Raw genomic sequence first — 27,974 nt, forward strand, 5'->3', positions numbered from 1 at the left:
CATTAACATGACAGTGACCATCCCCTGCACACACACATACTGCACAGTCCTTCAGGAGTCCGCTCTGCATGTGAATTAATGATACGCTATTATCTCCTACAGCTGCAAGCCAATGTGTGGAGGTATGATGTGCATTTCTTCTAAAATATGGTTTCTATTTACTGCACAGATTGCTTGCATCAAACCCATATGCTATTTTTTAACAGCAACCTTTACAATTAAACAAATATATTGATGTCATCACATTTAATAACAGCACTTAAACTCAGCTTTGTCTCAATGTTCCTGAGCATGCAGCTCGGAGCAGGAACCAGTATTTAAGAATCTCTGTGCTATCAGATGACCTGCTTGAGGACGCTAACGACTCTGTCACATGGTATTGTTGACAACATGCATGGCCTGGACAGTAATGGGTATCAGGAGGTAGCAGTGGGTGGACTGGGGGGGCGTCTGCGAGCAGGCCTTGCCATGGCAGATGGGTCCCCAACGGTATCCTGCAGGGTGTTGGTGCCACCCTACGGGAAGCCACCAGCTCCAGACGAGGAGGAAAACTCACACTCCAGCTGTCTGTGTTTGTGCCACCTGCGCCTATACAGGCCGTGGACATGAAGCCCCCTCATCCCTGTGTCCATTAACCACTCTGCCCCTGAGGCTCGCTGCTTCTGCCCTCTTCTGAGAAAGAAGAAGTGCTTTATCTTATACAGTGGTAAACTGGTAGGTAAAAATATTGAATGTGATTGCCGAGCACATTTCAACAGCCAGTCAATTAAAAAAAATCACCTTTAGAAAGGGTTATACAAAGAATAAAGAAGAAGAAGAATTAAATTGATCTCGAAATCGAATGCTTCCATAAACTGACTTGATTTAAAATATATATAAACCAGACAAAGGTCTCCTGCAATTTAGTTTCAGCCGAGACTCATTGCCTTTTTGGTATATTTACATATAACAATGATGGTTATCAGATTGACTTTTCAAAATAAAGTTAGAAGATTTACTTTATAATAAAACTAAACGACAGAACCAGTTAAATATAGTGGCTACGGCAGCTCACAGAAGTCACTTGTGTGATGTATAACAATGCACATCTTCTAAGGAACAATGTGCACACAGCACCATCCAGAGGGCCCTGCGTGAAATCCTTTTTTGTCCATGAAGTTGAATTCATCAGCAGGATACGTTTTAAATCAGGAGGTAAGAGGTGGATGGAAGACAGGAGATCAGAAGAGGGAAGAAATTACACTTGAACACAAAGTCATTAAAGATGACTTGAGGCGACTGCACTTTTTTCATCCTGGATAAGGAACTCTTTTTCCACTGAGGGGGTATTTAAAATTCTGGAATTATCAATTTTCTTTAAACTTTTGGGGAGTTTTTCTGGAGAGAGAGAGCCTACTGCCCACCACCCGAAGTTCTTTACGTTGACTTTAATTCCCCTGAACTACAGCCTTTGTGAGGTTTCTGGTATGACTAATATAGTTCCTTGTATAAAACTAGTTCCTAAAAATAAATACCAGCACTATACAGTCTGACGCTGTGCTTCTCCTTCAAATATTTCAGTATAAAAGCTTCTTTTTGATCTTTTTAATGAATGGATTCCGTCAACAGAAACACTGGAGAGCCTTTATTTTGAAACAGCTACAAGTAATGTTGATCTTGAATAGATATATTTAAATAAAATAACACAACATCGAAATTAGAATGACTTTACTGTTAAACTAATTACAATCTTCTATTTTGTATGCATCCATCCAGTATGGGGGGGGTCCAGTATTATATCATTTCACAGGGCCCAAACCTTCTAGCAGCGCCCCTGGCTGTGGGAGGGATTTGTTGAGTCAGAAAAGTAGTTTGGTGCTGAAGTGTCTTCTCCGCTGTCATGGAGCCTGTGAGCAGGAATCACCATCTTGGATCCGTGTGGCGCTGCGTCTTCCTGCTGAGCCTCCACCTGAAGTTCGGTCTGACGGGAGGTGAGAGACGCGTTTAAACCTAAAGCGACGCGTACCGATCGTGTGTGGTGTGTGCGTGCAGGCCTGTGTGTGTGTGTGTGTGTGTGTGTGTGTGTGTGTGTGTGTGTGTGTGTGTGTGTGTGTGTGTGTGCCCGCGCGTGCAGGGCTTCACTTGATAAGACATGTCAGTGGAGTTTGGCTGCACGTCGTCATGCGCGTGTGTTGATCAAACTTTCCTCTATGTCGACACTGTGGTTACTGACCCCCCCCCCCCCCCCCCCCCCACACACACACAGCACATAACATACTGTGAGTGTGTGTACGTGCGTGTGTGTGGGTGCGCAAACACTACAGATTGAAAAGTCTGGAGGCGTCTAATCTTTGGTTTACTTGCAATGAAAGTGTTCAATCTTTCATTATGGAGATCAGATTTGTGTGATCAGACAGTGAGTGGCAGTAGTGTGGGTCAAACGGACACATTCCACTTACACAGCTGGTCCACCCTTACAGAGGGGAAAGATGTCAGACTCACTGGGAAGAGACAGATGTGTGAGTTTTTAAAGCAGCTTGAGAAGGAAAAACAGAGGAAAACTTGATGGGGCAGAAAAACTCCAAACAAGTTCAAGAGGAACCTTGTAAACAGCTCACACAGGCTGGGCCAGTAAAAAGGAACCATGTTCACCAGTGGAGTGCTCAGGGTAGTACAGACTTGTGCAGTCCGTTAGGGGACCAGTGCTCAAATGTATGCATTTCAAGGACCCTTAACTGACACCCCCCACTCCAGTGCATTTGGGGGTGTAGACGTTTTATGAAATTCAGGACCAGATTTGTTGGATCTCTAACTGGTAATTTTTTGGCACATTTTCTGGGGGTTTTCTTAAATGTTTTTGGTATTTCTCCATTAACTTTACAACATTTACAACAAATTCCTCCTCATTATTCAGGTGAGTGTATTAGCAGCCGGTAGCAGCAGACAGAGGCAGGAAGTGACGTATTAACTCCGCTGTGTAGATCACGTGATTTTGTTTATAGCACCTGACACGGTTATCTGCGGATAACTTCCATAGAAACTGCAAAGTGTCTCACTCTGACATTTACGTTCACACATGCACCTCCTCTGGAAAACATACTGAGGGTCTGTGGACTCCAGTGCATGTCTGAAAGCAGCTTTAGTGTCTAGCTTGTGGATGAAAGGACAGTTAAAATAAATGTTACTCTTTTTGCCAGGGACCCCCTGAAATTCCTTAAGGACCCTAATTGATCCGTGAACCCCACTTTGAGAACCCCTGTATTCCCGGTTGTGAGATTGTGTTAACTGGCCTTCAGCTAAACTTATTGTTTTGAGGATAAAATGGTTTGTCAAGTCATATTTCATAAGGTGTGTTGTTAGATGTCTTCCTGTATATGTTTTAAATATCCTAATTCGGGTAAACGGGTCATATATCAGATATTTCCATGACCACATTTCCCCCCCTGACGTCCTCAGACTGCCCTGCAGATGGACGCACCTGGGTGCCCCTTCAAGACAGATGTTACCACTTTGTTCACGGAGACGAGGACAAAATCAAAAGTTACACTTTTGAGAGAGCAAAGTCCCTCTGCCAAGGTTTCGGTACGTGAGACGTTTTATTTTCAATTTTTCATCAAAGACCAAATGACAAATGTTCGCCGTATCCTCAGTGTGGTGATATATTGAACACTGCTTTGTGTTTTATTCCCCCAGAGCTTCTGACCATACAGAGTGCGGAGGAAAATGACTTTGTCATTAAATATAGCCCAGAGGTGTGGAAAGGCAATGTCAACGTGTGGCTGGGAATGTATTATGACACAAGCAGTAAGTACCATGTGACCGGAGGACTGTGGGAACATGCTGGACAACTTTCATTAGATCAAATCTAAATATGGATGACAATCAGAAACTGCAACACCTAATTTATCAACTACAATTGGTTGGAAGGAACTCGGTGGAGACCCGACATTGAACATTACAGTTTTGTTTCACATGTATTTATGTTCTACACTCAAGATTCATAATCTACATGTTTCTCTTCTTCTTTATTATATTAGCTTTAAAGTTGAGCCTAAAAATCAATAATCGAGCCTGGAGAGAGAACTCTGAAGAGATACTTTATTTTTATTTTTCATGAGACACATTAACTTAACATAAGTTTGTCTTCCCAGCTTTTTTCAATTTTAAAACAAACATTACTGGCATTGCCTCACTGCTGATAAAGCACTGATACAATCAATATTAGCTCGACAAACATTAATATGGATAGAAATCAAGAGAAGTAGAAGTTCAAATTGTGAGAAAAAACATCATCACATTATCAGGACGATATTAACATTATTCTGTACTTTTATTATTGTCCTCAAATCACATGAAAACATTCTGACATCCAACTGAAGACCTGAAATTATATAATTCCATCTTTTAATAATGTTTCCTTTCACAGCGATTGAAAAAACATCGACCTGTAGTGCCTCAGCCTGGTCCATGTAAACACCATTTACTGACTATCTTAACCTGAATAAGGTCATACTCTGATAAGCAGTAATCTTATATAACGTGTGGAGCTTTCCGACCTTATTTGCATGATGTGGACTTGTACAAGTCTCAATCACATTATAACGACCTCTTGGCCTTTTCACAGCTTTTTGCAACCTTGACATACGGCAGTTAGCAACTGCATGACAGTGCACTTCCTGGATCGAGTGTAAACAAGTAGGAAGTAATGTTGACATGAGTTATGATCTGACTATGCTCTGTAACATGTAAACAGGAATATGCATGGAATATTTGGAATAAGGTTAAAAGTCATAATATTGCTGTCCATGTAAACACAGTTACTGTCTCTGTTTCAGTTATTGTTCCAGTTTCCTGAAAGACATGTTTGCATTTTCCTCCGTCTGTTGGCCTGTCCCCTAATTTCTGCTGGTGGCAGCAGCTTTTCAAAGCTTCAGTGACAACACTGATTTATCTTCCTCTTGAAATCCCGGCACCGCTTCGGGAAATCCTGTTTTTTTTACTATATCAAAACAGTCATGGAAAAAAAAAGTTGCATATCCCTTTTCATATTCGTCTTTTAATATTATTTGTGATGGAACTCGGCACAGTATGTGTGTGAATGCCGGAGAAGGGGCCCAAAGACAAAGCAAACGTGGGACTGTGTTATTTCCCCACTCCATGGCTGATGGTGTCTGAGATGGTGCTTGGTATTCCTGCTGCCCCGTCATGCTGGAGTAGTGATTGGCGTGTCTTGACAGGTGAGGACATGAGGTGGTTGGGCGAGGACCCCGTGGGATTCACTAACTGGGAGGACAGCTCGTCTCCGTCAGACCTCGTGCCCCTGGACACGTGCGTGACCCTGCACAGCAACACGGGAAAGTGGGAAAATGTCAGCTGCCAGGACGAGGCGGAGAACGGTGTGATCTGTGAGAGCGTTCAGAGTAAGATATGAGGCTTTTCCCCCCTAATAATTTACTAAATCAATGATTTATGTGTAGAAGGAATTTGAACCAGTGTGACTTCAGGATACTGTTTCCACTCAAAATGTTTTCCTTCCCTTCAGAAGCAGAGGAAGTCAAGCAGAGTAAGTGGACCGTTGTGCTTGTTCCTTTACATATTCCTCTGTGATTTTCTTTGTGTTTATACTTGTGACCTTCCTTGCATTGTAACCCGTCCTCCTCAGAAGCCAGCGTGCTGCTGACGGCCCTGGTCATTCTCAGCGTAGTGGCTATCATGGGAGTCTCAGCGGTTATTTGGTTCCTGCACCAGAAACACAATCTTGGCTCCACCCTCTTCACGGCATTCGAGTACCACCCTCCGTTCCGAGTCCTGGAGACGGACCAGTCGTGCCTGGTGGAGGCTGAGGAGAACGACAGTGTGCCATAGAACAACTCCCCCTTCTCACTGCGTGGGTGTTGATGCGAAGAGAATTCCACTTTTACAGCAGTTACTGAGGCTACATCCATACTTGTTTGTTTTAGTTGTAAAATGGACGAAAAAATCTCCGTCCAGACTTATGCTTTAGCTCCAAATCAGTATTAATCTCCATCCATATTAACAGGCCTGAGAATGAGAAACAGCAATGGTGAGATTGGGATATGTTTTCTTGGACCGACCATGAGGTGGAACAAGTCTTCACTTACATGAGTACATGCAGTTTGTTTTTCCAAACCTCTTTCCGTTTCTTCCCGTCCATACTAAAACACAGCCCAGGAGTTTTCAAACTAAAACGGAGCCAGTAGTGTTTTCCAACTTCTCCGTTTGAGGCACTTGAAAACACCAGAGGCATGTGGTGCATTAATAAAACTAAAACGTTGCCGTGTGGATGAAGCCTGAGAACATTTTTTGGGGGGGAGTGTCATGTCTGTGTCCCGACTGAATAATATTGTGTGAAAACTGACCAGGATACTAACCTCTTCACATAAATATGTCACTGTGTCACCTTTTTTTTTGTCGTCTGCACTAACGGACACTCGCTAGAATCAGATGTTAATTTCTTACAGCTGTACATCAAAGTCAACCTCACCCATCACATTAGGTTCACATCAAGCGCTACACTGCCTGTGGAAAATAACTTGTTGCGTATTAAAATAGGATTAATGTAAGAGCCAAGCGTTTGAGTAGAAATCTTCTGTTTGCCATATATAGTATTATCCTCAGATGAAGTATGGCGATTCTGACTCATATTCCTCAGTATTAATTGAAGCTCATAAATGCTGCATTCTTCTGTACATTAGCATGTTTTCTGTCTTTAAGCCTGAGCTGAAATACCCCTGATCCCCTGGGGTCATTTGATCAGACATCAAACAGCTTCCTCCTGAGACATGATGTGAAGACACAACGGTAGAACTTCAGTTGTTTCCCTTCATGTAGTTTTCATAGAAACAGGAATCGTCAATCACAAGGTTTCAAAAATGCACATGTACATAGTGGGATCAGAATGCGAGCCCAGTGATCAGTTGCCTGGTTACATATATGTAAATGAGCCAATGAGGGTTGAGTCTGTAGAGCTGATTTTTTTTGTCCAGGTATCCTATCGACATGGAAAACCTTCCTGAATAAATACACAGAGACGTCCTGACCAATTTCCAAGCATTGTCATTAAGTGGGCCGAAAGATTTCTACCAACTTGTTATGATGGTTTAAAATTGTTCTGCCTCCTCCATGTTGGGCCGAGATGAAAGAACATAATCAATATAAAACTGTCATTCCAGAATATTTCCGTGTGGTTATCATGTTGATAATCTATATCCGCACTTTGGTCTATTTTTTTGTCTGTTTTAGAGGACAGATGTTACAGTATTTTACATACAACATTGTCATGATTTTGATGTAAATGGAATCATCCTGTGACATTAAAGAGACTTGGCTCTATATGATGGGTATATTGCCGCTACTGTGCAATATCTGGCATTCATTTGGCAGAATCTGAGCCCGTGCTTTTCATAATAAAGTATGTTTGGATAGAAGAATGGTTTGATTAGCTTTTTCTTAAATTGTTCTGGGTTAAGAGTCCCAGGTAGAGGTATCTGCAAGTATTTCTTATTTCCAGGAATATGCCGCTCTCCAGTCTTGGGTGTATATATATATAATGTCAATGCATAATTGAGGAGAAGAAGATGAATTAGGATGCCAAAATAAGGACTGGATCCTAATTAGCTCTGAAAGGACATCTAGGTCACTGTCATTGAAAAGCGACTCTCCATCTGAATGTCCAGCGGCTCTGTTGACATCTCAGCGTGGTCCAAGATGAAACAGAACTGAGACAAGTCAGCAGGAAATCCTTTCTCTTTCCACTTATGCATGTCTAATTTAAGACTTCCAAGAAGTCTGTCACCCAACGAATTCCCTTTGAATCTCCGCTGCATGCTCCTCTTTTTGTTCAGATCTCTTTCTACGTGTGTTTTTTAACATCCAGAAATGTTTTATTGAAGAATTTTATGGGCCAACATTTTGGGTTGTGGTACCTTAATGAAAAACACCAACTGTGACATTTTTCACCCCAAACCTTCCTGATAATTTCTGTATTTGGCCACCAGGTGGGACAGTGACTCACAATATGACATGTCTCTTTCTCTGGGATTCTGCAGAGAAGCCATTAATCGATTATATTCAAAAACATGGAGGATGATCACTTTGAATGTAGTGTAAATACAGTGGATGACAAAGAATCTGAGGTTAAGTCATAAAATAATATAATATAATCTTTGAAACATAATCTTTTCCTCAGGCTGAGGTGAAAGTCCTCCTGGTTATTAACCAATTATTAACATGTGATTGAGTCTCCAGATTAAATGATCCTGACTGTAAGGCTGCTAATGTATTAACGTTCTGTTACATGATGGCAGTGTGCACAGTCCCAGTGGCTCAACGCTCTCCCTGTCGGTGCATTCTTGGTGGGTTTAATTTATCTGTTTAATTTATCTTGGGCACTGTATGTCTTTTTTAAGAATATTTATATTTATAGGATCTGTTAAAGGAATATTTATATATCTATAGGCCTTTGAGTAGGAATATTTATATATTTAGAGGAATTTCTATTATTTCTTGGTGAATTATCTTTTTTCTTTGCTGTGGTATGTGTGAATGCACAATCTGGAGCGCTGAAAATAATCCTGTTGTACTCAATGACAATGAATCTATTTGTTTACTGTATATCACCATTTTCCAAACGGGAGTGAAAGTGACACTTTTCAAATAATAGACAAGACTTTAGGCCTTTAGAGTAGGTTTATGTGGTTATGGCTTTGAGCAGACATGTTCTTTTGAACCGGTGATTCACTCTCATGAATATGCAACCAAGTATAATTTATCAGAAATACAACAGCTGAATGTTCCAGAGGAAAAAAGCCTTTGAAAGGAGCCCAAAGTGATGCATTCATAAAGCTCGGGGTGCGATTGCAGATGTTCCTTTCTTCCCGCAGTCTCGCCTGGTTCCAGACCTCTGAGCTGCTGCCCTCATCTCAATTTGTTTTCAAATAAAAGAATGAATAATGAAGTGAAAACAAAATGATTGCTCAGTGTTAGTAGCAGCAGTATAAGGTCTACTGAACCTATACACAGATCTGCAATCTGTTGTATTGCAGACAAGTCCTCGGGTGCTGCAGTTCACCAGTTAAAATAGAGAAATGTGTATTGACATGCAGAAGGTGGGGTCCTATATTTGCCCTCCTGCACAGTTATGATAATTCGAATAAATCAATGCATTTATTTTACTCCGGATTAACCCTTTAAAGCATATGCATTTACAAATTCAGATTTGCGAACATCTTGAGTGATTTTTCCTGTGACATCCCTAAAACCATCTCCTCTGTTTACCCGAGATGTATTTTACAGTCACACAGTGGCTGTTGCCTCATCACAAAGGTTCCAACAGCCTGTTTTCACTTGGATAATAGCAGACATGATTTCATTCACACATCTGCCACACCACTGCTTGGAACAGGAGGGGGTCTTCGCTGACCCAGAATGATAAATTAAAATGGACATTGGTATGCATGAATATGACATACAGTCGCGTGATGGATGGAATGAAAACGAGAGGCGGTGAGAGGCAAATTCATCAAGCATATGAATTATGATAAGATATGAGCCAATAAAATTAAATACAGAACTAAAAACAAAAACCCTCAGCTTGCTCATAGACACATTGTCTTAAATGTTTAAATATATAGATAACAGCGCTGACTGAGGACTGTCTAAGTACAAAGAGTCTGTGAGAACTGTTTCCTTTTCTCACTCATCCTATCTTTCTCATCCTCCATGTTCCTTGGAAACAAGTGTAGAGCATCTGTTTCTCATGTACCGCAAATCTCAGGTTACTCTCCCTTTTTATTTACTCTCCTGGAATATGCTGCTATTAACAAAGGAAAACAATGGCATCTTTCAAGGAGACGCCTCCCTGTTCTATATTCTTTTATGCCAAGGCATTGCATAGTACAGCCTTACTACTGCACACAGCTAATCTTAATAAGCGTGTGTAATATTCATGTTTAAACCTCAATTTGTTTCTTTATACATTTAAAAATCCGGCCCACATAGCACGTAGAATAATGGCGCTTGGGCAGTTCACGTTGGCATCCAGATTACACCTTGCCTAGAGCAGTGCATGTTTGCCAAAAAAGGCCCACATTTGATTTGAGATATTTCGGCTATGTTTGCTATTTTACAAGTGGGTCACTTAAGCTCAACTGCAAGAAGCCCAGAAGTGACCCACATCTGTATGCTGTGATGTAAGTAATGCTAAATAAATGAAATCATTACATTACACTATTCATTTGATCATCCCCTAATGCATGTCAAAGCATAGGTTACTCTGTATATCTGATTACACACACGTTGTAGCAGAGTTTTCAGAGTAAATCAGGTCTGAGTTGTTGGGGGGAAAAAAACTGTAGACTTTAAACTGCATATTTCAAAAACTGACACACACTTGATGAATGATAAATGAACGTACGCAGGTTTTCAGCTCGGATAATGTTTCATTTTCTAAATCAAATGCATGTGCAGTGCTGGGAGGCTTTGGCGTGAAAGGATCAGAAGAGTGTGTGCTGACATGATTAAAATCTGTATTATGGAGGGGGAGAAAAAAAAAAAAATCAATGACAGTGAGTCCAACTCCTGCATGCGCCCTGAGGGGTGTCCTGAGCTTTCTGAGGATTGATGGAAAAAATAATAATTAAAAACAAAAAGGAGTGTCTTAATTTGTTTTGCATCCGTCTCCAGAGACATCATCTTTGCTGTGTCTTTGGTATCTCATTATACTTTTTAATCAAGACTCTTAGAAAAAAATCCCTTTTAAAAGGAGGACAGACTGCTTGCCCTTCCCCCAGCTGGCTGCTTGCATTTCAGCCATCCGCCACGACTTGTGTTACAAACGACCAAGGAAGGCTGACATTTTTATTGTACAATACGAAAAGCCACAGCCAGAAAAGAGGGGCTTTTTGAAAGCCACGTCGCTCTGATCTCTCATTCCCTCTAATGAGGAGTGTCCAACATAATTAAAAACCCAGGTGTCCTGTGGCTCGGCTGACAAATTTATCAAATCATATTTTTCTCCCTCCCTCACCGTGTGTGTTCATCCAGGCGGGCATGTGTGTTTCTCTCAGTCCATTCAATGCACTAGCTCCTGTGACTGCAGCTTCTACAATGACACAAGAATTAAAGCGTGGGAGAGAAAAATCAATGAGCACAAGGGACAGTGAACACGCAAATAAGCCTGTTTTAAATAACAAACGCTGATCAAGGATTTTTTTTTTTTGCCTCCCACATCTTTAATTCAGACGTGCCTTTGTGCCTTAATTACTGTGTCCAATTAGTACAACTTTGTGTACAATGTGCAAAAAAGGGGCAGAGCCTTAAATGAAAAATCCACTGAAAAGCAGCCTCTTGTTTCTCTTCAGGAAAGAATCGCATCGTGTAATTTTGTCAACATATAATGAATCAGTGCAAATTCAAAAGGTAATTCAAAATGCCACTTTACCTCAGCCCTAATCTCCCAAAGGCAAACATATACTGTATCGTTATAAGCTGAAATATAAGCAAGCCTTATGTATAATTTGTCATCTACAGCACTACTTTAGTCACAGACTCCCAAAGTGTTTCAATCCACACTGTGTTGTAAATGTCTGTTTCAGTACAATGATCAAACGCACCCCCTTTTGTGTCGTCTGTGGCCAAATGTACGCTTGCTTAATGATCAGAAAGAAAGGCAGATGGTAGTCCTTGGCCAAATGGAGTCTTGAATAACGCATTTATTTATAACATGAATGTCTTGTTGACAGTTTCCGCATCACACTTGAAGCTCCACTTGGTCCTCGTCTGACCGCAGCGCTTCACACGTTTACACAATTAGACAAAATAGAAGAGTGTGGCAACAGGCAAACATATTTCACACGGATTCACACCTAATCTTAAATAAAGGGTTCGTGCTTCTCTTTTAGGTAAAATAATCACTTTATCTGCAGTTTGAATTGATTAAAAACATCCTTATTTCCCAACACTGTTGCGCTGTATCAACAACTCTTTCTTAAGTGTCACCTTGTTCTTATATATATTGGTTTATTATTACATGATGCTTTCTTTCTAATCTATGACATCAAACTGTTTTGTGGCTGAATGAGTATGTGTTAAGTGTGTGTGTGTGTGTGTGTTTGTGTGCTTGCCATAATGCAAGCAAAACTTTACAAAGCTGATAGGGGAATAAAGACTGAATTGCTGAACTTATCAAAGCCCCATTGAATCTTCGAAAACAGACATGTGTCCTTCATCTTTATGTCAGTTTTACTTTCAGACATTCATTACACTTTGTCCTCACCGTCAGAGCCAAACTTGCTGCGCCTGCCTCCTTTGGTTATTAATTACAAAACAAGATGAGAGTGTATGCGCCACCGTCTACCACCAAATGCATTTGGCAGCATGTCCTCCAAACTTTATTCTGTACTCACTTTGATTAAACACCCCCAGGATGTGGTGACAGATACGGCTTAGGTTCTTCTTAAAATTGAGTTAAATGCTTCTAAGGGTAAACTGTGCATTGTCCTATCACCACCAAACGTATGTCTCATGATCAGAATCCAAGTCTGAACAGTTCTATGTATCAATATTTCCTCAGTCATTTTTTGTTTTTTTCAGGCAAAAGGCGAAACGATTTGTTCTCTTTGCCCCAAAAATATGTTATCATATGATATAATGATACAGTTTAAAGATGTCTGTAAACATGTTGGAGTAAAAGAACAAAAGGAAACATGGGAGCAGTGAGATGAAATAATTAACTTAATTAACTCAAGTCGTAACAAATACCTGGTTTTCTGAGCTTAATTTTCAAGGGTATATATTCTCTTCCCTTTCTTTTACACTTGCATTGAATCAGGCTAAATCCTGTATTTAAACTTCACCTGCCTTAGTTCCCATGTAGCCACATTGTTTTAAATGAAAGCTTTGTTTTAATTTATTTAAGTGGATTTAATTCGTGACAATATTACACTTCCACTTGTATCAATGTAAAGGCTCAGTGCTGTCATGTTAATGTGTACAGGCTACACATATGATTTCATGTGTTCGTGGTTTATAATTTCAATCTCCTTTTTCACTTGGAAAGCTTGAAAACTATGATTTGAAAAGAATAGCTATGATACTAACTGATGGTGTGTCTTTTCACATCAGTGCATGTTGCTGCAGCTGAGCTCATGCTGTCTGTCCTGTCAGTGTGTGTAGTGCACTTGCATGAAAAGTACTTCATAAACATTCTCAACAAGACTGCTTGATATACAATATGCCTACCCACATACCATTAGTGAAAATACCATAGAGAATCCTTCACAGGACTCACTGAGGGTTTTCTTTGGGGGGGGGGGGGGGGGGGGGGGGGGGGCAGAGGATGTCACACCTTGTTTAACCCTATGAGATAAATTGTGATTCGTGAATATAGCCTTTACAAATTGAATGTGATTGATTGATTGATAAATAAAATCTGTTAGATTGAAATCGATTTTTAACTAATGAGTGTTTTACTTATTGGTGCATGTTGCTGCAGAGCTGCTGCTGTCTGTTCTGTCAGTCTTTATAATGCACTTTCTTGAAAAGTACTATATAAATTAAATCTGTATATTAAAATATATGATTAACTTATGTTTTTCTTACTTGTGAGTGTTGCTGAAGAGCTGCTGCTGTCTGTCCATGTCTGTACTGTCAGTGTTTATAATGCCCTTGCTGGAAAATAACTATAAATAAAATATGTTATATTACAAACTACAATATATTATTAAGTCATGTGTGTTTCTCTTGTTAGTGCATGTCTCTGCAGAGCTGCTGCTGTCCGTCCATGTCTGTACTGTCAGTGTTTATAGTGCACTTGCTTGAAAAGTACTATATAAATAAAATATGTTATATTACAATAGATGATTAACTCGTGTTTTTCTTGTTGGTGCATGTTGCTGCAGAGCAGCTGCTGCTCCGTCCATGGCTGTACTTTCTGCGTCTGTAATGCTCTTGCTTGAAAAGTACTAAATAAATAAGTCTGTCATATTACAATAGATGATTAACTCGTGTGTGTTTTTCTTTGCATGTCGCTGCAGAGCTGCCGCTGTCTGTCCATGTCTGTACTGTCCGTGTTCAGCGTGCACTTGCTCAGCTGCAGGTTTGAGAACAAAAGTTTGCTTTGTAGGAGCCTTGAGCTGACGTCACTTCTCTTGAGTTGCTTGGATGAGACGGAGGAGAGACTGCTCAATCTGCGACCAGAGACCAACACAACCAGTCGCTCTCACCCGGACTCAATTAACTCAGCACCTCTCCGCACGCACCTCGCACCGCTGCTCTCAAACTGCGCTCCACTGGGAACTAAATGAGTGGCATCCTGTATGTCCCCTTTGAATTTGTATGAGGACACAGATCTCCAGCGATAAGGTGAGTCTAATTGTTTTTTTTCTCCCCCCTCCTCCTCTTTGGGACATTAGCAGCATTAGCTTCGCTGGACGTTAGCGCTCACTAACAGTGCTGTTCATTCACAGGTTTGCGGCTAGCAGCTAGCTACGCTAACGGTCCCTAGCTTCGTAACATCCTTCCCCCGAACACTTGCCACATCGAGGCGTCCTCCGCCCCGCGGAGTTCAGCACCGTGATGGAGAAAGTTAATATCCAAGTCCACGCGAGGTTTTCACTGGTCGTTCGGTTTGGAATTGGTCAGAAATGTCACTAGTTCTCTGTCGAAAGTGTAACTTAGTGATAAAAACACCGGCTCGGACGCCGAGTTGAGGAACTAAAGCGCCAGCGGGCGCCCGGTGCTCTCCGGCGGGCAGCGGGGCTCTGTGTCGCCCGCTCCTCGCAGCAGCCGCAGCGCGGATCTTTGTCGCCAGCTGCGGACCCGCCAGAAGCGTTGAACGGTCGGACGGTGGAAATAGAAGTTGAGCTCGTGAGAACGTGAAGGTTTAAATCCCACGGCACGTTTATCGTGTTTCATACTTGAAAACAAAGTGGTGGACGTGTGTGCGGCTGCCTTGTTGCGGTTTGACGCCTCTTGTGACAACACGTTCACGTATGACCCAATAACTTTATAAAACACAGGTGTGTGTGTGTTCTTTACGTGTTATCTTCTTCCTCTTTCATTGTGTTGTCACAGTGTTATGGAGCCGGGCTGCTGCTGCTGCTGCTCTCCTCCTCCTCCTCCTCCTCTTCTCCTTCTCCCTCTCCCCCTCCTCACTGTCTTCTCCTTTTGTGGCTTCCTCTTAAAGCAAAGCGCAGCTAATGCAGCAGCTGCGGCCTGGGCTGAAATTTACCCTCTGAGATTATGACAATACCCTCCATTTTTTTCCGCCTGCTTTCATATTAAAACAACAAGGCATTCGCCATCTTGGGGCTGTTTAGAAAATCAGCACTGTAAACAGCAGTGATCTGCCCTGAAGTTTGCGAAACTTTCAAGGTGGAAAGATCTGAAACATAGGACCTTGATTTGTGTTGAGCTGAAATAGGAGGAGTGTTTTAAACACATAAATCTTGGAGGTGCTGGAGCAGCGTGGAGGTCTGACTGGATGTGTTATAAAACTGCTAAATAGCCGCTTTTATCTGCCTGTGATGCCACACGTTTTGGGTTTAATCCTAGAAATGACAGTTTATCCTTAAAATGTTCCACAAGTCCAAATTTCTATAGCGGATGAACTGGGGGCATTTGAATCCCACTGATTTATACCCTGATGTGCACTAAATGTTTTTTATTATGACCCTGCTTTTTTGATTTCTGTCAATTCTGGTCAGGCACACATGCCGCAGAAGCACATTCAGAAAACCAAAGGAAGTCTTTCAGTGAATAAGGTGAACTATTAAGGGCAGGTCTAAAGGGATGCCACTGACTGAAATTAATTCAGATGCTTGAGATAAACATCAATATGCCTTTTATGACTTGTCTTCGATGGGAAGGCACAGGAGACGGTTGAATTCAAGTGCTCCATCAAGCCATGAGAGCAGTGTGACAGAGAGCCAGCGTTCACATCGCCAGGACCCTGTACCTGAATACATGAAGCCATTGACATTTTTAATAATAATTTTCCTTACTGTCATATGTAAAAATGATTTTGGGATGAAAGGCCTGTGAATTGTTAAAACAATGTTAGACCTTATTTTTTCTGGAAATGAACTTTTATTTGGCTCTTTCCCATAAGTTTGTGATGTGTGAAGTCACCGAGTCCAAATTGGACCACGGAGCTTGTTGTGATCGCATTAATTCAACGTTTATCCTTCGGTTGGCTCTGGCATGCAGCCGCTTTGGTTTTGCTGCACAGTGGAGCTGATTTGTTGTCTTTTACGGATATAATTGATAGTAATGAACCAGCGTGTGCCCTTTGCACACACACACATACCCACACAGTCTACGTGAAATGGCAGTAAACATTATTCCTGATGAAGTTCATCATTTAAATGGCTTCAGTCGCCAAGGCAGCGAGATAAATCAGATCACAGCCTTGATGTGCTATGCATGCATCTAGTAACTGCCAATGAATCAAAACACAGGTAGAAGGTCACAAAATGTTGCCTCATATTTATTCAGAGCTCACGTCCTTGAAAAACTGTGCAGACAGTGCTTGTGTTTAACCGATGTGTAGTCGGCTCCTAATGTGAGCTTTTAACATTGTAAAATCAAAAGAGTCAGCATCTTGCCATTTGAATGCTAAAAAAATAATGCAGGCTTTTGTTCCCATGCGCAAAAAGAAAGTGTAGCTCATGGCTGCTAAAATCCACCAACAGGACTAAATGTTAGCAGTCAAATTGTAAGATACGTGTTTTCAGCTCTGTGGCTTTTCCAGAGATGTATCACTTGACTAAAAACTATTTATTGTGTTACTTTGTAGAACCACTGACAGATCTGGGTTTTTCTTTTGCTGAAATGATCCCCGTTGCTTCATTGCTCATATTTCACATGGAGATTACATTAAACATGCTTTACCGGTCAGACATTTTATGCATGTCTCGGTATATTCTTACATAATATGAGATCGTCCCTTTTTTATGTCCCTGTGCGTCTCTTTAACGTGTCCTCCTTTCCTTTGGCCTTTTCGAACAGCCAAAAGAAGATGGAAAAAAATAAATAATCTGTTCTTGCTAATAATTGTGTTTTCACCCATTTTACCCTTGTCTCTCTATTCTTACCCTTTCCACAAGTTTGCACTCATTAATCAAAGATGCTGGAGTCCTGCTGAGGGCTGAGCTGGTTCATCAATTTGGCAGCCGGCTCGCTGTATAAGGAACAGTGCAGAGGCTCTTAACACACAAGCATAAATAAATCGGTGGTCTTTATATGCAAGCCCTGAAGGTTAATGCTGTATAATTCAATGCACCCTCTTTGTCTGCCGTGATTGATGTTTTTTAAACATGTAAGGCTTGACAGGATTCCCTTTTTGTAGGTCAGTGTTGACACTTTATGATTGGGTGAGCTTGGGGGGGAGCGGCACGAGGGAGGTGGATTATTAGGAATATGTCAGGGTGATTACTCTTTTTCACTCATCTTCCTGGTCTATTTTCTCTCTGCCTGGAGATGCTTATCCTCACCCATGATGTCTCTGAGACTGGAGTGTCCCCGCTGCGTTAATGGAGCGGATGTTTCACTTGTACTGCTGCTTAGTATATATTTGTGTTGGTATACTTTACTTCAGGAATGACAGGCCACTTGCCGGCCCTGGAGGATTTGACTCCACATTCATAATTACAGGCCAGTTAGCTTCATACATACGGTAATGCAGACTCTTTGTCCTGCTGCTGTTGTAAACCATTCCACTCTCACACAAAGACCGGGCCTCAGCAGCCCCCTTTTTTATTGATCCTCATGCATTTAAAATCTGGTCACAAACACTACCCACTTGAAGCATGCTGCTGCAGCCTCGTTTTTAAATATTTAATTTTTACTCGACTCACACTGGCCTGATAAGAAACTGGAGAAAAGTAACTCATCCACAGAAATGTCTGGATCAGCAAAGGCCAGAATCTAAGGCTCAGTGAAGCTAACTGAGAGAATTGTTTGCAGACAGTGGCAATGCATCTTGGCCTGTAGTGACAATTCTGCAACTCTTTTAAATTGCATCTTCTTGCATTGAAATTATAGACCTCTTACTAATCTCTAACTAGTCATTATGTATTGTACACTAAGCTTTTTATATATTGTAATGCTCTCAAGTGTTTCAGCTCTATATTTATTTCACAACGCTATGTTGGGACACACCAATGGTTTGATCGTTGCTCATTCCTCTCGGTGCAAGTTAGAATTTTGCTGGACGTGAAGAGATTGATCACATTAGTTTTATTCATAAACTATATGAAGATGGACGACATGTCTGATCCCCAGACCTGTGTCCCTCTCCTACGGGGAGTGGGACACAAACCTAGATCACAGGCAAAGACGAATACACATCATCAAGCACTGCCCCTTTTCTTTTCGCTGCACTCTCTAAATGTCACACTGCTGTCTGTGTTGGCACTGAATGTTGCCATTATTAGAACATTAATTACCCGCATTAGTAAGACACAGTGTTGGTTTGTTGGAGCTGAGAGGGGGGGTATTAACAAATGAGGAAATGACAGATGCTGCAGGCCCAGTCGCGCCAAACTAAATGTTCAAGCGGAAAGACTCAAGTCAAGGACTGTCAAGGAGACTAGGGACAGAGGTTACCATTTGTTACTCATGGATAGTAAATAGCCTTATGTGCAGGGGGTGGGGGGAGCAATCTCATTATCTGTACTTTAAATGATGACTCCGAGCGTGACAGATGGATAGCTGAATTACCTGAGATGGTTTCTCCTGGTAGTCAAAGACTTCCTGTATACAGCCCATTTTTTAAGACCATACCAGTTATGGAGTCTGACCTTTTGTATGGTTGATTTTCAATGAATCATTTATGTGTAGAAAAACCTTTAACAAAAGTATTCATATAAAAAAATGACACAATTACAACTGAGTGTTGAATTGCATGTTCATGAAGGAAAATACGTGTGGCCGCTACGTATGAGATTGAATGGAGGCGACGCTTGTAAGTTATTAGAGATAGTGTTTACTGGTCATATTTATAGCTGATTCAGAAGGTAAAGCAAGGCAGGTTAACAGCGTCCCTGCATCACACAATAAATATATGAAAGTGGCAGATACTTTATCCAGAGCCATTTTGCTTTATTTCCTCCCCCTGCATCTAGACATTTCAAGAGGATCAGTGTTTTGTGTCATTAGGATCCAAAGTGAGCCTCATGTGACTGAAAGCATTGCCCCTGTCTTTGTAGACGCGGGATCAGGAGGTGGAGAGGGTCAATCAGTCTCTATACAGAGGTGTGCAGACAAATGCACTTTGAGTGGTCGATAAGAATGGGGAACAGTGCCATATAAATGCAGTGTATTTACGTTGTGATCATAGCGCAATTATGTTTTGAAGATGTGTGACAGTCAGGAATGTGTGAACCTGTAAAATCTAAATTAAGTGCCTTCTAAAACCATGAGCAAATAGCCTGTGCTTGTCACGTTTTCTTGACAGTTTCATTAATGTTGGGGCCTGAAGTAGTTTCTGAAATTCTTAATAACAAATAACTCAACCGCTTCAAGAAAGGATATGTTGTCCTCTCAAAGTACTAACAGTGTGAAGACTTTATTAAACAGTTAAATCTAAAATCCAAACTTAATTAATCTCTTTTGGCCTTTTAATATATTTATTTTCCTCTATTTCCTTAGCCGGGTTTTAATTCTATTAAACATCTCCTTTCAGGGAGAAATAAAACTCAAGAGAAGGCTTGACTTAGAATAATCTTCTCTTTTTTTTCTGCCATAGGACATGGTCCTGTAATTTATTGACACAATCACAATAGAGGACTGTGGAATGTCTGTAATTTTCTATCTTTACTTTGTGAATAACTGATTTGAGTCCATTGAGACGGAAGCTTACTCCTATGACACTACGAGTTGGCATGCAGCCATTTTTTAGGTTATTCTATGAGGGTAACAACATAGGCTTCAGCTCTACAAAGAAAACCCCCAAGAAACTAACATCAGTGCAAAAATAATCCAAACTAACATGGGACTATCCAATGGTGTTACCCCACAGTTTATAGAAAAGGATGTTGTATTGTAAAGGAAAAACACTGAATGGTTTTACAGTAAGCTAAATTCCAACTTTAAAGTAATAATAAAGAAGATAAAAACCTTATGGATTGTTATTGATGGATGTCAAGTGGTTGTAATTTACTATACTGGACCATGACATCAATACTCTTATGGTTGCAATAAAGCCTGGAGTCTGTGATCAAGTGATTATTTAAGTGGTGTACGAAGACTTGGAAGGATTTCAATGATTCAGGGTTGATTCAAAGATATCTGTTCGAGGTTTCGTTTCTTTACATTCCAAACAAAATGGACACAGATGCTATTGGCATAAATAGTAAACATGTGGTGGCAGGTCACCGTGTTTGTGCTGCCTCACATATGTGTATTACATCATCAAAACTTGTTTTGTCAGAGTATGAACAGAATCAACAGAATTCTATTAGGAAGGAGACTTTATAACTACGATTTTAAGAACAAAAAATCGTGCTTGATGCCAATTTATTTGTTCTATAAATGTTTTTGTTTCCTAATGTCATCGGATGTTGACTCTTCAGCCCCGTAACTGCTCTTGTTATACTGTAGCCTATAATCCAATTTCTCCAAAGTGTTTTTGTCATGTTCCATTTCCCTGTGTGTTTTGCTGGGAGCATAAGCTTTATTTTTTTTGTGCTGATGTTTCTCCAGTCTATATTACCATTTTTATTTCATTTTCACAGAGCTCTCATGTAGGAACCATGCTGAATGAGTAAATCCATAAAATCACGCAATAAATCTGAACGTTGTTGTTTCGTGTTTCAGGTACAGAGCCGGGATGTCACAGAACTGAAGATCGTCTCATACAGTAAGTGTCTGGATACATCAGCTTCCCCATTCTATGGAGTGCATCTTTAGATTTTTGCATAGGCAAAAAACTGTTTGCTTCTTGAAACTGGAAAACGTCACCCATGAACGGAAATGCTGGACTGAGCTGATCACCTCATTTTAATGTATTATTTAGGAATAGGATTAAAATTCTCCAATTAGGCTGAAATTTAACAAAGTCCTCATTTATGAAATTAGTTTGTGCTGCATTATGCTCTGCACTCATTTTGTGTGCATCTAATTAATTTTGTCTTTCTTAGGATTGGAGTATCAAGGCTTCAGAACACATTTAAATCTCTTGGGGGAGAAAGGAAAACTTTTTAAGACTATAGGGTATTTCTAGATAAATTACTGTGAGCTAAACAGGGCTAATTGGTGAGGCTGGGGCTATTGTTTGGCTTTGTTTTAAAAAAATTATATGGGTTAGTCCACTAATAGTAACTTTATACAGATGTTTCTTGGCTGCAATTAAAAATCAAATTGTTGCCGCAAGACAGAGGTGGTGGGTATATCAAATTCACGTACCCTTCAGCCTGAGCGCTACTCTCTCACCATGTGACATGGTTTTCTTTTGACTGCTAAATTAGGAGAGAGCTAATTTGCAGTCTTGTAAGCCAAGTCAATTTTTTTAACTTCTATGTTGTGCATGCTGCTTTGTAGAATAGGTGTGAATTGATGAGAGGGTTTTTTCACAAAACACTTCTTCCTCAGAATGAATATATGGGGAATATTGTGCCTGCTCTCACACTAAATTAGCAGCGTCAAAGCAGACAAATCTCAAATCAAATAAGTATTGTTGTAAGTGAAATATTCTTAAAAAGGAATACTTCAGACCCTTAAATGTCTTGCTGAATTGTTGGCGAAACAGATTTTTACTCTCATCTACTTTACCTTGGGCAAATCCTGCCAAAGTTCTCTCCTGTGTCCTCTCTCCTCTGACTCCATTCGTACTTCCTCACTCTTTCAACTTTTAACAGTGTCCTGAAAGTGAAAGCGCGGGTCTACCCACTTAATTTTTATGAAGCAAAGAATACTGAAATTGTGCCATGAAATTCATGACATGGACACGGCCACTCTTGATCTACAGTAGGGGGGAAAGTCGCCCGCTCTTTAAGTGACCGACCCTGGGAAGGGACAGGTCATGTGCAGCACTGTGTGGACAAGCCGGGTTGAAACAGCGACGGCAAAAAAACGAGCACGGTCGCACGAACCCCATCATCTGTAAAGCTGAGCTCCCTCCCTTTCGTGTGAGGGTGTTGTAGAAGCTTTCAAGGATTTATTATGGCTGTTACCGGTAACCTTCAGTTTATCTACAGGGGCCACAGTAGGTTTTGGATGGCAGAGTAGACAGCCAGTGCTTTTGGTTGTCCATTGGCTGAGGTATAATGATTGCACTCTCCTGATACAACACATGCAAAACACCCATAGCTATAATAAGTTAACATGACACAATGCTAACTGTAACCATTAATTCAAGGCTGGGACTTGATATACACTTATTATTATTGTTATTTCTGTAACGCTTCAATGCAATGAAGAAAAAAAAGAACACGAATGAAGAATTCTGAAGACTTGTTTGGGAAAAGAGAAAGTTCATATTCCATTCGAATAAACACAGTGTATTATGATATTTCAAATCAATTATCTGAGTTACATTAAATGGGTTCATAATTTTAAAATGTCCGATTTGTAATTTTCAGTATATGTGTGTATATAACATTTTTTAGATTGTGTTGACATTGAGAGTGTTATGCATAATTTGCAGTTACATGATTGTCATTTAGGTCTTAAATGAGGGGGTGGAAAGCTTTATGGACTGGTGATTGACATGTTTAATATGGATCATTATTTTATCCTGTATTTTCTTTGTGTATATAAAAAGGAGAGGTTGAGCTGCGCAAATGACATTTTTTTTCCTTCTCTTTTAAATATTTATGACCCACAGTTAATAGTGTAGCGTCACAGAGCAGGCTAATTTTGTGATTTTGCCAGAATAGCAAACTGATAGCTGTGGTAATATAATATGGTGTTGTAGTTAAAAACAAAGCTCAGTCTTCTTTCCACTTCTTTTTCCTGCCTAGAGGGTGAAGTGAAACACACGCAGGAGAGAAAAGTGAAGAGATGAAAAGACTCTGTCAATGGTAAATCAAAGGCTCTTGTGAATGATGCAACTATGAGATGTATCAGTTGTATGGATGGCGGATTGACACTGAGTGTTCTCAGTCTAATGAATATACAGACATATTTAGCTTCCAAGAATAGCTGCCGGGCGCATTATGCGTTTGTGTGGTAATCCAGAATCCCTGGTTACATCATACTGCTTTATGATATGAACGTCTATTTTGAGGTAGTTTCAGTGCTGTAAATCTTTAGAATATATCGTCTGAAGGGCGACGTAGAATCTTTCTGTGGCTGCATACACCTGTTTATTTCAACTCTAAAGAAGCCTCTCATTAGCACCAAAGTGCCCTGAACTTCCTGTCATTTACAGCAAAGTAGCCCATTGTGATGCATGTTTATGTGACTTTAAAACAGGCTGATGCACAGACAAATATTCCATTTTTCTCAACTTGGTGATATATACAGCCTGCTAGTTTAAATAGAGTATTATGATATTTAGGATATAGAGACAGTGAAGTTAGAAGTATGGATTTAAAGAGCAACTGGGGTCTGCTCTATACCCATAAAACCACTTTGAGAGAAATTGTACATCAGAGAGTTCCAGGCAGCTTCAATCACAGGGGCTATTTCGTTGTCAATAAAGTGGAATTCATTATGTGAGCCTTTCCTATAAGGTGACAGGTCAGGTATGCCTGGGATGTGGGACGATACTGGCATGGTCTACTGGGGAGCCTGAGACTGTAGACCTGCAAGGGCGTCTCCGGGGTGTGCAGATGGCATTGAGGAAAATTGAATTTGCTTGGGCAGCCGTGGCCAGCTGCCTGCTGTTCCTTCTTTACTGTTGGCATGAGGTCTTTATTGAACAACAGGGATTTTAAGTGTCTCTCTGACTTTATCACTACACAGCTGCACTGTGCATTGATTTTTGCTGCTGATCTAATGAAATAGTTGTTTCTTTGAGTGAAACAGAATTTCTGTAACCCTGCGTCTGCTCTATCATACATCTCAAAAACACTTAGACATTAGCAATGCTAATAAACTGCTTACCATTCTTGTGTAGGCTTAATGCCTTTTGTTAGTCGTCTGCAGGGGCTGCACAGTAAGGATCTGTGGTGTCAGCGCTCAAACCGGTATAGAGGTGACACCAAGGTGAACGCTGAGTTGTGGAATGGTTGGAAATCATTGACATTCTGACTTGAAGGCTGCAAATGGCTTGGTGGCAGATGGAGTCTTTGTCAAGGAAGAAAAATGGCAGCTCGGGAGCATCAATGCCATTTCCTCTATCAACTCGGCTGGCGGGCGGTGACCTTCTGCTGCTCACAGAGATCCCCCAGCACATGATCAATTATCTAATTTCCATTGTTGACTAAGCTAGTGGAAAAGGATTTAAATGTCAGTTTTTAGGGAGAGACTGCATGTGCCATCACGAAACTGTTGTTTGTTGTTGGTGTATAATGAGGAGACAAATTGCAGGCAGTGAACAAGCATGTGTTTGTAAGCACAGTAGAAAACTAAACTGGTGTATTGATGCATATGAAACCAATACATGGCAGCTGTTTAGCTCCATTTATTCCGTGTTGTTAGAGAATTGCCGTAATTGATTTGAATGAGTTCCATCATATTTTACTAATGAAAGCGGATCCTCTGGAGTATAGATAAATCACATGGCATCAATTTGGCAAGTGGCTTTCCCTGACATTGTTTGATTCATATTAAATAATTTGCCACAATGAGGATGTTTTAATAAATAATATACATTCACGAAATCTGAAGAACCATAAAGATCAAGAAAATGTGGCAGATTAAATTACACTTTGGCATGAAATGCTATGGTTTCTGCTTAGATGTTGGGAAAGAGACGGGCTAAGGTAGAATCGGCACAGTTTCACTTTTCTTCCTCAAAGTGTGAGAGACTCTTTCAGTCAGTCAGGATGTTGGTCTGTATAACTGTCAAAATCAAGGACATTTTGATTAAACCTAAAAGTGGTTCTTGTGATGATTTATGTAATTCTGGTGCTGCAAACTCGATCATTAGAGATGAGACAGCAGTGTTATCCTGAACCAAGTCATATTCAGTGCAGATCCTGGTTATAGTCGCTCTCTATTCCACATTAGCTCTGATTTGTTGGGTTTATAAATTAAGTATTGGTCACACTCTCTTCACACCACAATGACCTCTAGTATGTTAATATTTTACAGCTTGTACATATAAACCTTTAAGCATTGAAACTGGTGTTTTGTGCCATTTGCTCAATGTTAGCAACACAATAGAACCCACAGTGTCTGACATGTAGTCCAAGCTGGTGATGGAATGATTCATTCAGCAGAGAAGAAGCTCTGCTTGCGACGATAACTCAGAGGCAGACAGAAAACTACTTATTTTCTGAACACATTCTTCAAAAATATAAATAGTATGAGTATCCCAAGTGACTTTCCCACATCAATTGAAGCCATGCGTTGAGCAACTCTCTCATGAATTTCAGGTGTTTTTGAGCACCATTCAAATAAGCCCTCCTTTTTTTCCATGCTCTTCCTCATCTCAAAGTCATTGTCCTACGTTTCATCCCATAAGAATTAGCATATTTAAAATAATGAAATGCCCTACTTAGATTTATAACCTTCACTCATTACTTTCCAAAATTATAGTGTGAAACATAGTTACGTCCAAGAGCCAAGAACAAAGAATTCTGAAAGGCCAAATCTGTTCCATTAATAATGTTTGCCTTTTAAAATTAATAGCCTTTGATTTAATGACTTAACAGAAGAAGAATAGGTTTTGTTATCCTAATCGCGCTCGTTGTGTTTGGACGGCTCCTCTTGTTTTGTTGTGTTCCAAGAATTTGTTATATGGTTTTAATCCCGTGCTCCTCCACATCAAAGTGACTGATGCAGAGATGTGATGTGTCAGTCCTCGTGCGTCTCCATTAGACGGCTGATGTAAGAGTTCCGCTGTTGAGAACCGTGCTCCCCTTTTGACAGCCCAGCATTATCCAGCTGTAAGGGTGCAGTGCCAATTTCCTGATTAACTCACATTTTACGTTTCAGTGACCTTCATTTAAGACATTCAGTGTAGCGCACAGGTGCTTGTTTGAATGTAGCCAGCATCGTCTGCTTCAATAAAGCAGTGGACATATGGACACTGTGTGACTAATGCTTTGAAAGGTTGGATCTGTTTTATTGCTTCATTTGGCACACTGCAGTCCTACTTCCCATTACGGTTGCCATGTGATTTATGTTGTGCTCTTTGGAGAGTGAGCGAGAGAGAGAGGGGAGCGCTGTATAAAAAGCTGTGATAGCGATGTTTACCTTGATCCCGCTGCCTTTTTATTTCATCCTGGACTTTGACATTGTGGAGAAAGAGGTTAAAAACCCAGTCAGGTTTTCCCGGCACATAAATGCTGTTTGATCATTTGAGGCATGAGGAAGTTATTGACATTGCAGCGTGAAGCCTAAAGGACCGGCAGAACCTTGGACTTTTTATCCTCACTGTCTCTGCTATGATATATAGCCAAAATCACACTGTCAGGCGTCACCACACCACCTTCCACCAACAGAAAACAAGCACATACTTCACTGTTGTCAGGCAGATTTTTGCCTCAATGTACAGTTGTTCTGTAGCATAGTCCACACAATGTCCTCCTTTTGTCTAACCACGCAAATAAACAGTCTTCATAATGTCATGATGTTACAGTAAATCCCAAATAGTATAGGCCGTGTCTTGTATGCTGCTGTGTTTGATTTAGCAGCGCGGAATAACGGATAACCTTTGCATCAGCATCCTCCTCTCATGATTAATTTGTAGCTCTGCTTCCTGTCAGGTGATTGCACGTGATTATTCTTTAGTCCCCAGCTATGTTTTTTCCTGTTTACACGGAAATGCACCTTTCTCAGGCCAAGTAGAGCTCGCCTTAAACAGCCGTAAAAATAGTTAGTTGTATACCATGTAGGGATGTGCATAATTAATCGACGATCGATTAATTGATCATTAAGAATTTCGTCGATGAAAAAAAAATCGAGAAATTTGCTAATTACACATTTGACCACGGGGGGCAGTGTTTGAAAAAAACGCCACAGTCCTACTCAGTTACCTGCGTAGGACTGGCTGCGAGTTACCGTGTAGTTCCATTTCCAAAGTAAACATGAAGAGGTCATGGCGAAGTGTTGCGTGGGACCATTTTGAGTTAAAAAATGACTTGGTTCACTGCCAATACTGCGAAGCTATCCCAGAGACTGGGGGAGACAAAGAGCCTGCGTTGTCTGACACGGCCGAGGGGAGCGCAAACACCGGAGCCGGAGTCAGACCTAAGTATTATATATTTGTAGTTGTTGTTTAACATTGTGTTTTTTTATATTATTATTATTTTATTTTGGAGAAAAAAAAAACGAGGGTCAGTTGTGTTTAGTAGCACCGGCTTCTAGCTGTCGGCTCCGCTGCTTAAGATTACGGCAGCGCATATTTTGTTCATCTTGTAATAAAGATCTCAATGAGGAAACATCACTGCATTTTAATGTAGCTTATAAATAGTGAATTTTTTAACTTGAAAATATGAATGATTTAATCGAACGCCCATCCCTAATTACCATGTATAGCACATTGTACACAAAGAGAAAAAAAGCTTACTCTAACAGTTATTTGAAGCTGTTTCACTCAGTTGCAGTTGAGGAGATGTCTAGACAAAGAGCTGTTATTATAAGAAATGTTGTTTAATAACAGTTTTTGATACTGTGTCATCACTCATCATAACCCTTTCAGAGTATTTTTTTATTATTGGCTAATGGCTTTATTGTTTATTTGAATAGTTGTGGCTTATAAATGATTGATGGTGTTCTGTGCTTTCTTTGTCTGATTAGAATCTCTTTCTGTTGATGAGCAAATTTACTTCATTACAAGTCAGGGTTAGTGGATATATTGAAACATATACTTACAGTATACAGTTTATTTTAGCTGTACTAGATTTGACAACATGAACTAT

At 40.5% G+C, this 27,974-nt stretch overlaps 2 protein-coding genes across 5 annotated transcripts in view; both read left to right on the top strand.

Annotated features, from left to right (window-relative positions):
• The first annotated feature begins 1,809 nt into the window (after nucleotides 1-1,809).
• cd302 (CD302 molecule) lies at nucleotides 1,810-7,430 on the top strand. Of its 2 annotated transcripts, none has more exons than XM_053439942.1 (6): nucleotides 1,810-1,970; nucleotides 3,436-3,561; nucleotides 3,673-3,783; nucleotides 5,217-5,399; nucleotides 5,522-5,542; nucleotides 5,642-7,430. In XM_053439942.1, the coding sequence occupies exons 1-6, from the start codon at nucleotides 1,880-1,882 to the stop codon at nucleotides 5,842-5,844; spliced, it is 735 nt and encodes a 244-aa protein (XP_053295917.1). In that variant the 5' UTR covers nucleotides 1,810-1,879; the 3' UTR covers nucleotides 5,845-7,430. The 2 variants fall into 2 exon arrangements, with proteins under 2 accessions (XP_053295917.1, XP_053295918.1); XM_053439943.1 differs by having other exon boundaries at nucleotides 5,525-5,542.
• Nucleotides 7,431-14,170: 6,740 nt separating this feature from the next.
• Nucleotides 14,171-27,974, top strand: part of LOC128456242 (bromodomain adjacent to zinc finger domain protein 2B) — a 35,683-nt gene continuing 21,879 nt past the window's right edge. For all 3 annotated transcript variants that reach the window (XM_053440333.1, XM_053440334.1, XM_053440335.1), the window contains exons 1-2: nucleotides 14,171-14,361; nucleotides 20,818-20,860. In XM_053440333.1, coding sequence (XP_053296308.1) covers nucleotides 14,335-14,361; nucleotides 20,818-20,860 — 70 coding nt within the window. In that variant the 5' untranslated portion in view covers nucleotides 14,171-14,334. The remainder of the gene's footprint in view (nucleotides 14,362-20,817; nucleotides 20,861-27,974) is intronic.

Source organism: Pleuronectes platessa, chromosome 14 (assembly GCF_947347685.1).
Source record: "Pleuronectes platessa chromosome 14, fPlePla1.1, whole genome shotgun sequence".
Lineage (NCBI taxonomy): Eukaryota > Metazoa > Chordata > Actinopteri > Pleuronectiformes > Pleuronectidae > Pleuronectes > Pleuronectes platessa.